General features: G+C 38.9%; 3 protein-coding genes across 4 annotated transcripts; 2 read left to right on the forward strand and 1 right to left on the reverse strand.

The window, feature by feature from the left end:
• The first annotated feature begins 1,197 nt into the window (after positions 1-1,197).
• Positions 1,198-8,292, forward strand: LOC112171673 (protein TOPLESS). 2 transcript variants are annotated; one of them, XM_040509668.1, is made up of 25 exons: positions 1,198-1,352; positions 1,972-2,098; positions 2,213-2,392; positions 2,483-2,596; positions 2,695-2,853; positions 3,016-3,199; positions 3,292-3,421; positions 3,525-3,595; positions 3,669-3,819; positions 3,897-4,006; positions 4,105-4,174; positions 4,250-4,323; positions 4,411-4,506; positions 4,603-4,698; positions 4,804-4,931; positions 5,018-5,252; positions 5,337-5,492; positions 5,772-5,921; positions 6,226-6,336; positions 6,479-6,658; positions 6,747-6,875; positions 6,965-7,060; positions 7,140-7,328; positions 7,583-7,749; positions 7,895-8,292. In XM_040509668.1, exons 2-25 carry the CDS (start codon positions 1,998-2,000, stop codon positions 8,091-8,093), a joined length of 3,276 nt encoding a protein of 1,091 aa, XP_040365602.1. In that variant the 5' UTR covers positions 1,198-1,352; positions 1,972-1,997; the 3' UTR covers positions 8,094-8,292. The 2 variants fall into 2 exon arrangements, with proteins under 2 accessions (XP_040365602.1, XP_040365603.1); XM_040509669.1 differs by lacking the exon at positions 5,772-5,921.
• Positions 8,293-10,527: 2,235 nt separating this feature from the next.
• LOC112172394 (acidic leucine-rich nuclear phosphoprotein 32 family member B) lies at positions 10,528-12,515 on the forward strand. The gene is made up of 3 exons (XM_024309717.2): positions 10,528-10,780; positions 11,823-11,878; positions 11,961-12,515. The coding sequence occupies exons 1-3, from the start codon at positions 10,667-10,669 to the stop codon at positions 12,334-12,336; spliced, it is 546 nt and encodes a 181-aa protein (XP_024165485.1). The 5' UTR covers positions 10,528-10,666; the 3' UTR covers positions 12,337-12,515.
• Positions 12,516-12,960: 445 nt separating this feature from the next.
• Positions 12,961-13,661, reverse strand: LOC112171674 (protein TAPETUM DETERMINANT 1). Its single transcript, XM_024308821.1, has 2 exons — positions 13,604-13,661; positions 12,961-13,268 (listed from the first exon to the last, which is right to left on the reverse strand). Exons 1-2 carry the CDS (start codon positions 13,659-13,661, stop codon positions 12,961-12,963), a joined length of 366 nt encoding a protein of 121 aa, XP_024164589.1.
• Positions 13,662-15,163: the final 1,502 nt, after the last annotated feature.

Here is a 15,163-nt window from a genome sequence, read left to right on the forward strand (position 1 = left end):
TTTTACAAATTCGAATCTACAATAGCAATAAATTACAATTTGACCATACGTTAAAATGAAGCAATTTAACTGTAAACAAATTCTTACCTCTTTGGCATCTTATCTTGTGCAACTAACCTGAATTTAACATTGTGCTATTGCACAATAATATTGACGGTGTGTAGTTGAACGGTAATATTATCATAAACGCATGAGATGAGACCATTTTCCACTACCAACCATTTTAAAATAAAGTATTTTGAATTTGTTTTACGATATTGGTCCACACTTGCAATAAATAGCATTTTGGTCATAGCTAAATGAAATCAATTGAAACCGAAAACAAGTTCTAAAAAAGTTTACCTCTTTAAAATCTTATCCTGTGTAGGTGACATGAATCTGACGCTGTAGTGGTGAACGTTAAATTGACACAAACGCATAATATGGTCCCATTTTTCACTACTAACCATTTTCTATTTAAATAGATTTCAATTGCAATAAATAAATAATAATTTGAGCCATAGGTTCAATGTTCTAAAAAACGGCCTAGGCGGCGCCTAGGCGCTAGGCGGCAAGGAACCGCTTCGATTTTGGCCTAGGCGTTTCCCTTAGGCGCTGGGCTACTAGGCGGCTGCCTAGGCGGTGGTGCTAGGCGGAGACTAGGCGGTGCTAGGCGGGGACTAGGCGGGCTAGGCGGTTCTAGGCGGAGCCTAGGCGGTCATAAACCCTAATTTATTCTATATTTTGACTATTTTTATATTTATAATTAATTTTTAGGCTTTAAATATTGTCATTTATATTATTATATGTCATTAAAATAATTTAAAAATTAAAAAAAAAAACCACCTAGTCCCCTCCTAGGCGGGCCTAGGCGCTAGTCCCTGGATCACCGCCCGACTAGCGCCTAGCATTTTTTAGAACCTATGATAGGTTAAATTAATTCAAATTATGAACCAAAAACAAATCCTCAGAGGTTTGAAATCTTAGCTTGTAAGGTTAAGAGGAGAGACTGACCAGCACGCTCTCCATGTGAGAACGCAAGTAATAAACGCCTCTCCAACCGTCACTGTCTTCTTTTGAGAAAGGGTAGACAGTGGTCAGGACAATAGCTTTCCTTCGTGGACCCGCAAATGCTTGTCTCATATTGGCAAAACTTATCAATAAGCACACGTACGTATCATGATAGGACATGATGCTTATACCTCGTAGGTGCCGCCTCGTTAACCCCACCCCCGGTTCAACAACCCTCACGAGTCCCATTAATAAAGAGAGCTCTCTGAGATTCAGAGAAAGCGAAAGAGAGAGAGAGAGAGAAGGAGAGAGAGTTCAGTGCTCTGTTCCATCACTTGCTCTGTTCTTCTCTGTTTTTGCAGGTAATCTTCTTGTGTTTTTTTACCTTTGCCTCTGTAAAAAGGTTTTAGCTTTTGTTTCAGTTCCGCGTGCTTTCCCAAACCCACCTCCGTCTTTCTACCCTCTTTGAATTTTTCTGGGCTATTTCGACTTTACTGTTTCTTGACTTCTTAGAACCCTAATTTTCTCAAACTCTTGCTCAAAGACCTCTGTTTTTGCAAAATTCCACACGTTTTTATGAAAAGTCGTTTTTGGAAGATGATCATAGATCACTGTGTTGTTTCCAATTTGATTACCAAAAGAGTTTTCTTTGCAATTTCGTTTTGTTGACCAGAATTTGGGTGCATTTTTGTCCCTTTTTATTGATATGAATCACTGTGGCTTTGAATGAAATATCAATTTCATGGAGACAGAAAATCTTTGTGAGGCCCTGTTTGTTTCTGATAAATAATCTACCCTGAACTGTTAACTAATTTTTTTCTTCCCTTTCTTGCTTGATCAGTTGTGGTGTTGTCATTATATCCACTAAAGCAAACAGACCCTCCGGTTGTTTGCATGTTCTTTCTTTTTATTTTGATGGAAGAATTTTTTTCTTCTCCATCTTTGTTTTTGGTGTTATTGTTCTCATTGATTCATCTGCAGGTTGAAGATAATAACAAGCTGTTCTAATGGCGACGCCATCGGCGACAACTACAACACTGACTAAAGACCTCACCTTCTTGATCATGCAATTCCTTGACGAGGACAAGTGGAAGGATACGCTTCATAGGTAATTACCAAACCCAGCTCCCTTGTCTTTATCTTTGGATTTGTTATGCAGCTCAGGCTTTTTATGTAGAATTTGGGTTTTTTGAACTTTTAATATTTTTGAATCCCCTAATAGGCTTCAGCAAGAATCAGGATACTTCTTCGACATGAAGTATTTCGAGGAATTATTGCTCGAGGGAAATTGGAATGAAGTCGAGAAGTATCTTTCCGGGTTCACTAAAGTGGATGACAACCGCTATTCAATGAAGATATTCTTCGAAATTCGTAAGCAGAAATACTTAGAAGCGCTGGATAGGTAAGCACTTGAATTTGATTAATTAATATTTCTCCTTTTTTGTACTTTGTTATAACATTGTATCTAATGTAATTAACTGATATTAATCAGACATGATAGAGCTGCCGCAGTAGATATCCTAGTGAAGGATCTGAAAGTCTTTGCAGGTTTTAACGAAGACTTGTACAAGGAAATCACTCAGCTGCTCACTTTGAACAATTTTAGGTATATGTTATGAACCATTTTTTGTTTTTGTTTTGAAATTCTAGTTGCTTGTAGTGTTATTCCTAACCAGCATGGTGAATTTGATTGGGGTTATGCAGAGACAATGCTCAACTCTCTGCTTATGCAGATATAAGGACTGCAAGAGCAATTATGGCCCAAGAACTTAAGAAGCTTGTTGAGGCCAACCCTTCTTTCCGTGAAAAATTACAGTTCCCTAGCATTAAAAGTTCAAGGCTACGGACGCTCATTAACCAAAGGTTGATCCTCTATTCCTTCAAGTTTTTGAATTTGATTTTTATAGTGGCCACAAATAAGAAAAAAGTTCTTGTTTATATCAGAAAATTAGTTCAATTTTTCGATTGTTTACAATAATGCTCTTCTTTATGTTGCAAGAACTGATTTTAGAATCAATGTGACAGCTTAAATTGGCAGCATTCCCTTTGTCCTAATCCTAAACAAAATCCGGAAATAAAAACCCTATTTGTGGATCACACTTGTAGACATTCCAACGATCCATTTGCTCATTTAGCAGCAAATGGTCAGGCTCAACAGATGGGAGCAGTACAGAGAGCTGATGGCTTCATTCCTATCGGTGTAAATGGGGTACACTCATGAGTCATGACTTGATCTTTAATTTTGCTTAGGAGTGTTTCTTAAATGTTCAATCAGTGTTGCTTATATAAATTTCCTGTCAGTCCTTCCAACCCCCAATAGCACCAGTACCAATTCCACCTCCTTTGTCAACATGGACGTCCATACCCCCCAGTGTCAATCAGTTGGCAGCTTCTGCAGGAGGTATTGGTTTTGGCAGTCCAGCAAATCCAGGTAGTTTTATTTATAACTAGTTTTCACATATCTTTTTATGCCTTTCGGATCATGATCAATCTTTGCTTTTCACTTCTAATAATATTTTTACTGTGTGATATAGCTTCATATTTGAACAGTCCAGCAAATCCTGAAGATTTGTTCAGAACACGGTTCCCTGGGGTTTCAGACAGGGTAAGCTCAAGTCTTACTACATGATGAGCACACATTTTGGAATTTGGAGCTGATTTATTTATGCAATCTGTAGGTTATACTGCCAGGGGTTAATCCAGTCCACGTTCCAAGTCCAGCATTCAATGCAATTGATGAGTTTCCGAAGGCTGTTGCCCGGATACTGAATCAGGGCTCAGTTCCCACTAGCATGGACTTCCATCCTCTTCAACAGACTATACTTCTAGGTTGGTTTCTGTGAGATTTCCTTTCAAGAATTCTTCTCTATATAAGCTGTAAGCTGACCAGTTGTTTCCTGTACCAGTTGGAACTAGTATGGGGGATATAAGTGTCTGGGAAGTCAGTTCTAGGGAGAAGTTGGTATCAAGAAGCTTTCAGCCGTGGGATATGGGGGCAAGTTCAATGATACTAAAGGTATGGTCCATTATCTGAATTACAAATTAAAGCCGGATCGCATTTTTTGTCACTGGAGTCATCTGACTTCTTAATCGTTTTCAATTCATGAAATTCAGGCAACTTTAGTCAAGGATCCAAGTGTCTCAGTTAAGCGTGTACTATGGAGCCCTGATGGTTCTCTATTCGGTAAGTCTGAATATATAGGTTAAAATGATGACCTTTTTCGGGCTTATATTAAACAGCATTGTGTCTTTCAAACAGGAGTTGCATATTCTAAACACATGATGCAGTTATATGGTTATTTTGGTGGTGATGATGTTCGTCAGCATTTAGAGGTAGGTGCCTAGCTATTACTCTAATTTTGCAGCACTTTAAGACTTAAGATTGTAAATTTCTTTTCTAATGCTATTATCATTTTCTAGATCGATGCTCATGTTGGTAGTGTAAATGATCTGGCATTCTGCAACCCAACGAAGCAACTCTGTGTCATAACTTGCGGTGATGATAAGGCCATCAAGGTGGGGTTACCAAACAGTGGTTATAGAGTTAGCTGTAGAAAACATGAAACTTATCTATGATTTCTGAAACATATATACGATTTCTGTGATCTATAGGTCTGGGATGCGGCTACTGGATCAAAATTGTATACTTTTGAAGGTCATGAGGCTCCTGTTCATTCTGTGTGCCCTCATAGCAAAGAACATGTCCATGTGAGGACTTCACTTCATAAATTTTTTTGGTTGTCCTTTGTTTCCTTTCTATGGATGATTTGCTCTCTGTTTGCTTAATAATTTCCCTATGCTTCTATGTCTCAGTTTGTCTTTTCGACATCAGTAGATGGACAAATAAAAGCATGGTTATATGAAGTGGTGGGGTCCAGGGTTAATTACGATGCTCCCAGCCTCTCATGCACAACGATGGTTTATAGTGCAGATGGTAAAAGGTTGGTCTGTTATTCCTGTTCTAATGTTTCTGCAATCTATGTCTCTTCTTTGGCAGCATGAAAATTCAATGTTAAACACAATGCAGGCTTTTTTCATGTGGGACGAGCAAAGATGGAGAATCTCATGTTGTTGAATGGAATGAAAATGAAGGCACAATAAAGAGGAATTACCAAGGATTTCAAAAACAATCTTTGGGTGTTGTTCAATTTGACACAACCAGGAATAAGTATCTAGCAGTTGGTGACGACTATGCAATCAAAGTTTGGGATATGGATAATATCAATCTTTTGGCTACTATTGATGCTGAAGGAGGTCTACTAGTAAGTTTTCCTTCAAGTATTCACGGATTATGTTTGCTTCTGTTCCACTCTGCTGTATTTATACATTAACTTTTCCTTTTGCAGGCAACCCCCCGTATCCGCTTCAACAAGGAAGGATCTTTGTTAGCTGTTTCTGCAAATGACAACAGAATCAAAGTTTTGGCTACAACAGATGGTCTCCGATTGATGCGCAATTATGAAAGTCTCTCTCTTATTGCCTCCAGAAATGCACCAGAAAAGGTCAGTTCAGTTCCCTGAATAGAATCTCCTCTTTTCCCAAGTTATTTGCAAGAAGCCACTTCCAAGCATCGAGAGTGGTCAGTACATATAAAGGCACTGGCTAAATCATGTGCAAAGTTGTTTCCTTCATTCTGCTCAATTCTAAATAGTTTTCTTACTTTTGCTACTTCTCATTCAATTCAATTATGAAGTAAGTGGCTTTACTACATATTTATATCTGTATATAACTAAATATTCATATATCGTAAGTTGTATTGAGTAGTTGAGCATTCTTGACAGAATGGTAGCACCAGAAGCATGGAGGATAATAAGAAACCGAAGTTAACTGAAGAGCTCAAACCTGCAAAGATCTGGAAGCCCACTGAGATTAGTGAAACTGCTCGGCTTCGGTCTTTAAGGCTTTCGACAACTACAGTTAAAACAGACAAGGTTAGATTTCTTATCCGTATCGAATAGCATCAGGGACACACAATTACTCTTCATCCATTTCACAGATAAGAGGACATTAGTGTAGTGCTTCTCCTTATAAACGATAGTCCTGTGTGCCAAACTTTTCTCTGTTTCATTAATTATGCACACCTGCTACTGCACACTGCCCTTATTTTTTAGTTTTGATGTTAAGTGCCTTTGCGACACTGATATATCCAGAAAGAGAGGAGAATGTATTTTTTAACAGTGTACTGTCAATAGAATAAAGAAAGAAACTTACTGACTTCTCCTGTTACTGTTGCAGATCTCAAGGTTGGTTTACACTAATTCAGGTAATGCCATTCTGGCATTATCATCAAATGGAACCCATCTACTATGGAGGTGGCCACAAGCTGACCGTAGTACGATTGGCAAGGTATGAAATCTCAATATGTTCTAATCCTGTAACTTAAAAAAATAAACAGTGGAAGACTTTGACTCACCCAGTTTCAATCTGCATCTTCTCTTTTAATTAAAATCTGAAGTGATGCTTATTGCTATAAAATTTTGTCATCTAGGCAACAACCAGTGTTACCCCAAAATTCGTGGAACAAGCTTCAGGCATCCTGATGATCAATGATCTTACTGGTGCTAAACCTGAAGATGCAATACCTTGCTTTGCTTTGTCCAAGAATGATTCGTATGTCATGTCAGCCTCTGGAGGGAAGATATCGTTGTTCAACCTAATGACATTCAAGGTCAACAATCTTTTATATGTTTGTATTAATCATGCAGCCAATAAAGCTCCTTATTTTTAGTTTTATAAGAGTACTTGTTTAACTGCAGACGATGACAACTTTTATGTCGCCACCACCTGTGGTAACATGTCTTGCTTTCCACCCTGAAGACAATAATATAGTTGCTGTTGGATTTGATGATTCAACTATTCACATATACAATGTCCGTATCGATGAGGTATGCTGTTTCATACTGTGGAGTGCTGATTGTTGCATGCATACTTAAAGAGATGTTTAACTAGGTGGCCACTTTTTTCCTGCTCTTAGGTTAGGATAAAGCTCAAGGGTCACTCTAAGAGAGTCACAGGCCTTGTGTTCTCTCAACTTCTGAAGACACTTGTTTCTTCTGGAGCAGATGCTCAGGTTTGTGTTGACAAGTCAGAAACACAGTAACTCTCATTTATGAATAAACATTTGATAGAATTTGGTGTTCTTTCACCAGATAGTTGTGTGGAGCTCTGATAAGTGGGAAAGGCAGAAGAACAGTTTCTTGCAGGTTCCAGCTTGGACAACACCCACAGCACTGTTTGGAACTCATCTTCAGTATCAGAAGGATCAGAATCACTTCCTCGTTGTACACGAGACTCAACTTGCTGTATACGAAACCTTGAGGCTTGAATGCCAGAAGAAGGTACTTGAAGCTATTTTTTGTTTTCTACCCTCTAATTATCTGATTCCATTTCTGGTGGGTGTACTCTAATTGATGACAAATGACAACTGACTACTTGAATGCTTTGACAAGAGCACTCCTAGTACCATGATAGAGTGCACTGTGATCCGTAACATGCTTGGAATAACAGCAATAATGTAGAAACGGCTATGAAGAAGTTGAATCAGCTCTCCTCTCTTTTCAAATCATAACATGTTTTCTGTTTCATGTTTCAGTGGGTAGTAGGAGAATCTTCAGCACCAATCTCCTATGCAACATTCTCTTGTGATAGCCAGTTAGTCTACGCGAGCTTTCTTGATGGAACTGTGTGCGTGTTTGCAGCATCGAATCTTCAAATGCAATGCCAGATTAACCCCTATGCTTATCTTCCACCTAATGTCAGGTGATTAATCATTTCATTGATTTCAATGAGCTTGCACTCTCCTACATGAGAATATGACATATTCTGTTGACTGTCAAACTGTTGTGACTCCGACTGAGTAGTGATTCCTAATCTTGATTGCTGTTGTTTTTTTTTCCTGGTGCAGCTCTGCAACATACCCCCTAGTGATAGCTGCGAATCCACAAGAGCCGAACCAGTTTGCAGTGGGACTAACAGATGGTGCAGTTGTCATGTTTGAACCACTTGAGTCTGGAGACAAATGGGGTGTGCTGCCACCAGCAGACAATGGTTGCTTCCATGCTTCAACTTCTGCCAATGGTTCCAGTTTAGAACTCCAGAGCTAATGAGGCCTAGTTGGAACCTGGGATACACAGTGTCTGTAGATTAATAATTAGAGCATTAGAGCCTAGTGTAATCTTCTTTTTGGCAATTTTGCCAATTTGTATGTCCAGTAGCAATGGGCTCAGACCTTATGCTAATTTTCAATAGATCCGTCTTTTTCGAATAATTGCTAAGATGGATGGAAACTTTTTCCTTCTTCTCTTTCTCCCGCTCAGAGTTGAGAACGAGTTAGGGTCCTTGACCCAAATCACCAAAATGAGCCAAAATTATTCCACTTATCCCGGCAATAAATTTTTATTCTCACTTTGCCCTTGAATTAATTAATTAATTACATTTTAGGCCACCCCTCTCTCTCTCTCTCTCTCTCTCTCTCTCTCTCTCTCTCTCTCTCTCTTCGTGCGTACAGAGCGTGGGCTAGAGAAAGTTTCACGGCTACCATGGCCAGCTAATTTTCTAGCTGCGTCGAGTCTGAGGAAGCACGAAGGTTCGGATCGCTGCCGGAATTCTCTTTCAGATTCCGAGCAGCGCTGCCACGCAAAGGAGAAGCAAGAAGAAGAGGATCGTCGTAATTGCAGTATCCGTCGGCGATGTCCAGGTCCTCATCCCGGTCAACTTCGTCTGTGATGCCCGGCCTCTGGAAGGGCCTTCCGGTCAAGCTCCACCACAAGGTCTACAGATTCTCGATGTCGCCGGTGTGTACCTCGATCTCTCTTCGAACGCTTTCTTCGGCGAGATTCCAAGGAGCAGCGCCAACCTTGGTGATAGATTTCGATCCATAAAGGATTGGCGAAGGTGAGGACCATGGAGTTGGGGCCGGTGTCGTTGTTGGTGGCGTCGGAGACGAGTTTGCCTGTAGAAATGCGCTGACGTCGTTGTTGGATGGTTGCTTGGGTGCCCAAATCAGATTTTTATTTTATTATTATTATTATAATTATTATTATTTTTTAAGTAACGAGGCAGAAGGAAAGAGGAAAAAAAAGGTTTTGAATGTCTATTAGGGGGCAATAAAAGTCTATTGGAGGGCAATAGATGTTTTGAATTGATATAATCTCTTTGTTTTTTTTCTTTAATGAAAGTTTTATTTGTCTAATTTGATGAAGGTTAGTTTTCATTTTGGCAATCGAAAGTTCTATTGGGGGCAATAGAGGTTTATTGCCCTCTATTGGGGGGCAATAGTCGTCGATTAGGGGCAATAGAGGTGTTCAAAAAAATCCGGTGAGCGGCAGCTGGTGATCGGAATCCGGCGAGAGGTCACCGGAATCAAGTGAATGTTGACCGGAATCAGGCAAACATTGGTTGGAATCCGGCGACCAGTGATGGGCTTCGGCGAAGTTTCCTATGGTTTTTTTTTTCTCTCTCTCTCTAAGTAACATGAGGGTGAGGGTAAAATGGTATTTAAAAAAAAAAAAATTTTAATAGGGTATTAGAGAATACTTCCTTAGAGTGTGTTAGGTAAGAGGGAATTAAAAAAACTTAATGGAGTAAGTGAAAAAAAAATCCCTAAAAATAGGTTAAATGGACAAAAACTCAGCTAAATAATACACCAGAAAGGTAATGTGCTAAAAAGTAGGCCAGCTCCTCTTGGAAAAATGTTTTCCTTCTTCTATAAGCCCAAGTCCTTATTATCCAAAAAAAAAAAAAAAAGCCCAATTCCTTAACATGGTTCTTGAAACCGCTGAATGGACTAGAGATCTAAACAAATAAAAGTTAAGACATTCCAAAAAAAAAAAAAAAAAAAAGTAAAGACTTGCTTTACTTGATAGTTACTTTTAGATTTATCGTGATGGTTTCAAATTTTTTTTGGCCAACTTTTTGTATTTTTCAGACTTACATGATCGCCTAATTCCTGCCTAACCAACTTAGGCGACTATTGACTAATCGGGACACTTGGCCACTGTGTAAGTCGATTTTTAGAACATTCAAAGATCACTTTTAAATTTTATGTACGAACGTATCTAATATGTAAAAAATATTTTTGCGATGGATTAAGTGAAACATATAGAATAAAAATTGTAGATTTTATCATTTAACAATCTCTATAGAAATTAGAATTGCTTTAATAAAGAGTTTTAGTATTACTGATTTTTTTTTTTTTTATTATTATTTTTATATGAGAAGTTCAATTTTTTACAGGTTTATGAACAAGAAAGTACGAGTACAATGAAAATTCATTCATGATTGGACCAGGACCAAAAGACAGTCTTGTGTAGGATAAAAAGAGCAAAGCCCAAATTGACCGACAAGTCAATCAGGGCCCTAATCCCCTTTCCTTTTCTACGAAAACGACAACTAAATCACAGCTTTTCTCTAACAGTGTTATATCAGATTTAGCCAGCTGTACTTTTCTACATATCCAACGGCACACAGCACGTCTGTGATTTTTCACCCGGTCACGTTATCTCTCTTTTGTTATTACCTTTCCAGAATCAGGTCCTAGTCCTCTACTGGCTACGATAGCGTCAAATTTCCTCTCGTACAATATCTTCAAAAACCCTAAAGCTTAAGCCCCCAATTCCCAAAACCCTAACCCTCTCTCTCTCTCTCTCTCTCTCTCTCTCTAGAATTTGTTTTGGGTATGGAGATGGAGAGCTTCTGCTCCAATGGGTTTGTTCTGAATGAGTTGCTCTGCTCTGTTGGGCAGGTTCTGGTGGCTGAGGCTGCCAAGTCTATTGCTTTCTCTTTCTTGCTGGTGTGCTCTCTTTTACTCCACCTTGCTAAATTTTGCCTAAATTTAGTTGTTGTAATTAGTTTGAAATAGTTTGTGTTTATCTGTTTTAATTTTTTGGTTCTGAGCTATCAGGTTTTTGTATTTGCCAGTTTCATTGTGCTTAGTTTTCTGCATTGGGTGTCTACATTGGGGGTTTTTGCTATTTTGTGCTTAAAGAATTTGGGTGTTTTTTTTTGTTTTGTTTTTCAGTGTGGCTTAGGCTTGGTATGTTTGTTAGATTATTTTGCTTTGTATGATTTTTCTTTTTCTCTTAAGTTATATGGATTTGTTGAGATGAGTTTTGAGTTTCCAATTTTCTGGATATATTAGAAAATTTGAGGCTACTGTTTCTCAACCTCTTGATAATAATTCGATTTATGGTTCACCTTTGAAACTTGAACTAGGCTAGGCTACTAACTTGAGAAGAAAACACAGAGGCCAGAAGAATATCTGGATTAAGAGAAGAGAACGTTAAGCCAATATACCAATTTTAAAGGTTTATTATGCATCTCCCCTGGATGTGGACCTTGTTAAATTATATAGATTGTTGCTTTTTTTGATTGAATTTTCAAAGCGGGACGGTGAACCGTCAGCTTTCTGGCCATAGCCATGGTCTTGAAAGATAGAGTATTGTTGAGGTCAGTTTTAGGCTCATACCAAAGAGAAGAAGAGAACTTAGTGAAGATGAGTAGTGTCTGTCGTGTCTTTCTCACAATCCTCCATCCCTTACCAACCCCAACAATAGTTAGGGGCAATGCTTTATCTTGTATGCAATTATTGTTGTTGGAAATTAGCTTCATGCTGTTGTATAATTAAAACTTCAAAATCACTGGTGGCATGCTATATCTCTTCCCTTTGTTTAAAACAGAGCAGTTATCCTCTTTCTCTATGTGAGTCTGTCTGGGCTGATTTTAGGAAGCTATGTAATGATACATTAGGTTCAATCTGTTGCTCTTTTACGTTCTCTTGGTAAGGAAACTGCTTGTATCTTCTTATTCACCATGAGTTGCATTTGTTTTTTCAGATGGGATCTCTACCTAACAGCGCCTATGTTTTGCCCAAACCTTCCACAGTCACAGGGTTAGTAGTGTCGCTTCTGTTTCTGCTTAATGTTTTTTTTTCTTCTAGGGGCAATTGCATTAAGTAAAATTTTTGTCTGCAGGTTCCCTATCACTGATCTTTATGCTGTGACGAAACCTGGTTCTGAGAACAAAGATGCAAGTGAAACTGAGGACGATGAAGACGGTGATGAGGAGGGTGGTGAGGACCAGGATGATGAAGCAGGAGATGAGGAGGACGCCTCTGGGGACGAAGTTGAGGGCAAAGGAGATCCAGAAGATGTGCCTGCGGCCAATGGTGATGGTGCCAGTGAAGAGGAAGACGATGATGATGAGGAGGAGAAGGAAGATGACGACGACGACGACGATGACGATGGTGACGACGATGGGGATGAAGAGACGGAAGATGATGAAGAGGATGAGGAAGATGAGGAGGACGAGGATGACATACCCCAGCCACCTGCCAAGAGGAGAAAATGAAATGTTCTGTACTATCTGTTTTATTTTTCAGCTGTTTTTCCTTGTTGGGAATTTCAGGTAGTAGGAGTGAGTATTTAGGTGGTCTGTCCACATATGGTAGAAATATTCAGAGTACTTGTGAACAAGCTGTCAATTTTCCTAAATCTACACCTTTTAATAATTATTTTTCCGTCAGTCTCCATCGCTCTCTGAATGTCTCTATACCCTTGATGTCTTAGCAAGTTAATATATTGATTAGATTGTTCAAGAAAAGCCAGTAGTGAACTATTCATAGACTTGATGTAGACTAGTTCGATAAATAGAGTAGTTTTGAATTAGCTTACTAATGCATGAAGTTGGTTTCTCCCATTCTGGCTTGAGTATTAGTGACAATCATTTATCGATTGATGCAAAAAAAAAAGTTGGTCTCTCTCTCAATCTTGGACAATCTCATCCATACAAGAATTTTAATTCGAGTCTTAATATTGTGGGCGGAAATACCACGTGATGGTTAGTAAAAAGACACCGGAGGTTGATTTGTTTCTTGGCATTCAAATCAGAGCTCATATTATTTGGTGCAGAATAGCGAATCTGCATGTATTACATTGAACTGAAATTCCAAGCTACTAGCTTAGCAGCCCACTCTCAGCAACCTACACCAACTGAATCCTTAGGCCAGAAAACGATAGGAGGATCCCAAGCATAAGAGAAATACACAGAACTACCCGCCGGCAGTTCATTGCCATTGATGAGGAGGCACGTATCGCCATCTTTGGATAGGATTGAAGGACTCACAGGTTCCGCAGTCCGAAACCCCTGGCACGTCAGTTTTATGAGCTTTTGAGTGCATGGGCAGTTGTTGGTCACAGTTACGTTCCATTCGGGTTGGCCTTGAACCTCTCTTCCACTTCTGGCAGTTAAAATGTTGATCTTGTCCAAGCAAGCACAATACCCTGCAACGTTAATAAATGAAATATATGAAACCATTTGAATGAAAAATGCCTCCGGATTCTCATGGGTTACTAAACTAATTATTTTGGTTTTCGCACACAAACAATTAAACCACCGCCCGCCCAAAGTCCATGAAAATTTCTCAAACACTTGCTTAGGAGTACTGGAGCCCAACATGACCCGATTTTTAAGGTTTAAGGGCCAAGTATTTTGGGTCTAGGATCTAAGAATTACGTTAGAAATTCTTAAATAAAATCATTTTGGTCATGAACACAAGATCAAAACATCAACAAAGAGAGAATGAAAGATGATATATTACTTGGCGCAACTACTTTACCTTTGCTAATCAGACTCAAAAGAATAATGAAAATGAACGACTTAAACATGGAGGCCATTCTGAAGATCTTGAAGTTGAGTGAGAGAGCTGGACAGATGGATATGCTGTGCTATTGTCCTATTGTGTTATATATAGTCTCTGCGAAATCGATAGCTTTGGATCAGCTGTGAAAATGCATCTTTTCAGATTTGATTTCTTGAATTGGTTATGACTTGCCAAAAAAGAATGGATTTGTTTTCATGGACATTAATTAAGGTAGCCAAAACGCAAGAGTGTTGACTCGGTTGAACAAACCATTGAATACCAAAAAAGAAATGAATCTAATTTTCATTTTTTACGCAAAATTGAATTACTAACATGTAAAAATTAAAGCATGCATATATTCAATGATTATTAATGGTGAGGCCCATAACCTATATATTGATGCAAAATGAATAGAGTTTGCTATTGGGATCTCTAAATCTACTCACTTGACCTCAATCTATTATGAATTATTAAATGACATATATAACCTACTATAAAATGACTATTAAGGACAATAATTATACCAACAAAATATTACATTGATTTTCTATAGACTTTCCAATTCAATAATATTAGATTGCACTCTTTATTATTTTCCTGATCTATTTTAATTTTTTAATTTCACTACATACTCATTAAAACATTCATATATATATATATATATATATAATAATAATAATAAGAGTTAAAACTATGATTATGTAACATAAAAATATATGATATACATGTTGAAGGCGTATTGGTGAGGGAAAACAAAACAAATCATAGTTATGACCTAAATCTAAGTCTAGGCCTCATCATATGGCCCTTGGGCCCAAAGCCCGCCCGGCCCAACCCTTCCATTAGGGCGGGCCGGCTCGACCCTTTCTCAAATAGGGTAGGTTACGAGTTACACAAATGAAGCTCAGCCCTACCCTACGGCCCTGCCTGATTAAGCCCGTTAGGGCTAGGCCTGGCCCGACCCTTAAAGCCCGGCCCTAAAATTTATATTTTATTTTTGTTATTTTTCTATTATATGTGTATAAAACTATAGAAGTATGAACTTGTAAACTATAGAAGTATGAACTTGTATTGAATTATTTCAATTTGCCACATTAGAAAATGGGTCTTTTAAGTTGAGTCTGTCACTATATCTGTTTGAGGCCCAAAGCATACAAACCCAACTCGAAAAGTCCAACTTGAGTCAAGACTCAAGTCTCCAATAACCCTAGATGCTATCAATCGGCTCAAGTCTTCAAACAAAAACTGAAGAGAAACCGCATCCGCATCCGCCTCCCTCTCAAATTCTCAGTCTCTTCCTTCAGACCTCAAAGTGCAAACCGTTAATCACCACCACCACCTCCAATTCCCAAGCCCTCTCTTCATCTCAAAGCCCTCTCCGCGCTGGTACAACCACCTCCTCGGTCGGTGAGGCCTCCGTCTCGATATGAGAGGCTTGGTGGACTGCAGCGTCTCAATTTGCGAGAGTTTAGGGCTGCATCTCGATCACCGTCTCAATCTGCGAGGGTTGTCTTAACAGCTTCGTGTCCGACCGCC

Source organism: Rosa chinensis, chromosome 6 (assembly GCF_002994745.2).
Source record: "Rosa chinensis cultivar Old Blush chromosome 6, RchiOBHm-V2, whole genome shotgun sequence".
NCBI lineage: Eukaryota > Viridiplantae > Streptophyta > Magnoliopsida > Rosales > Rosaceae > Rosa > Rosa chinensis.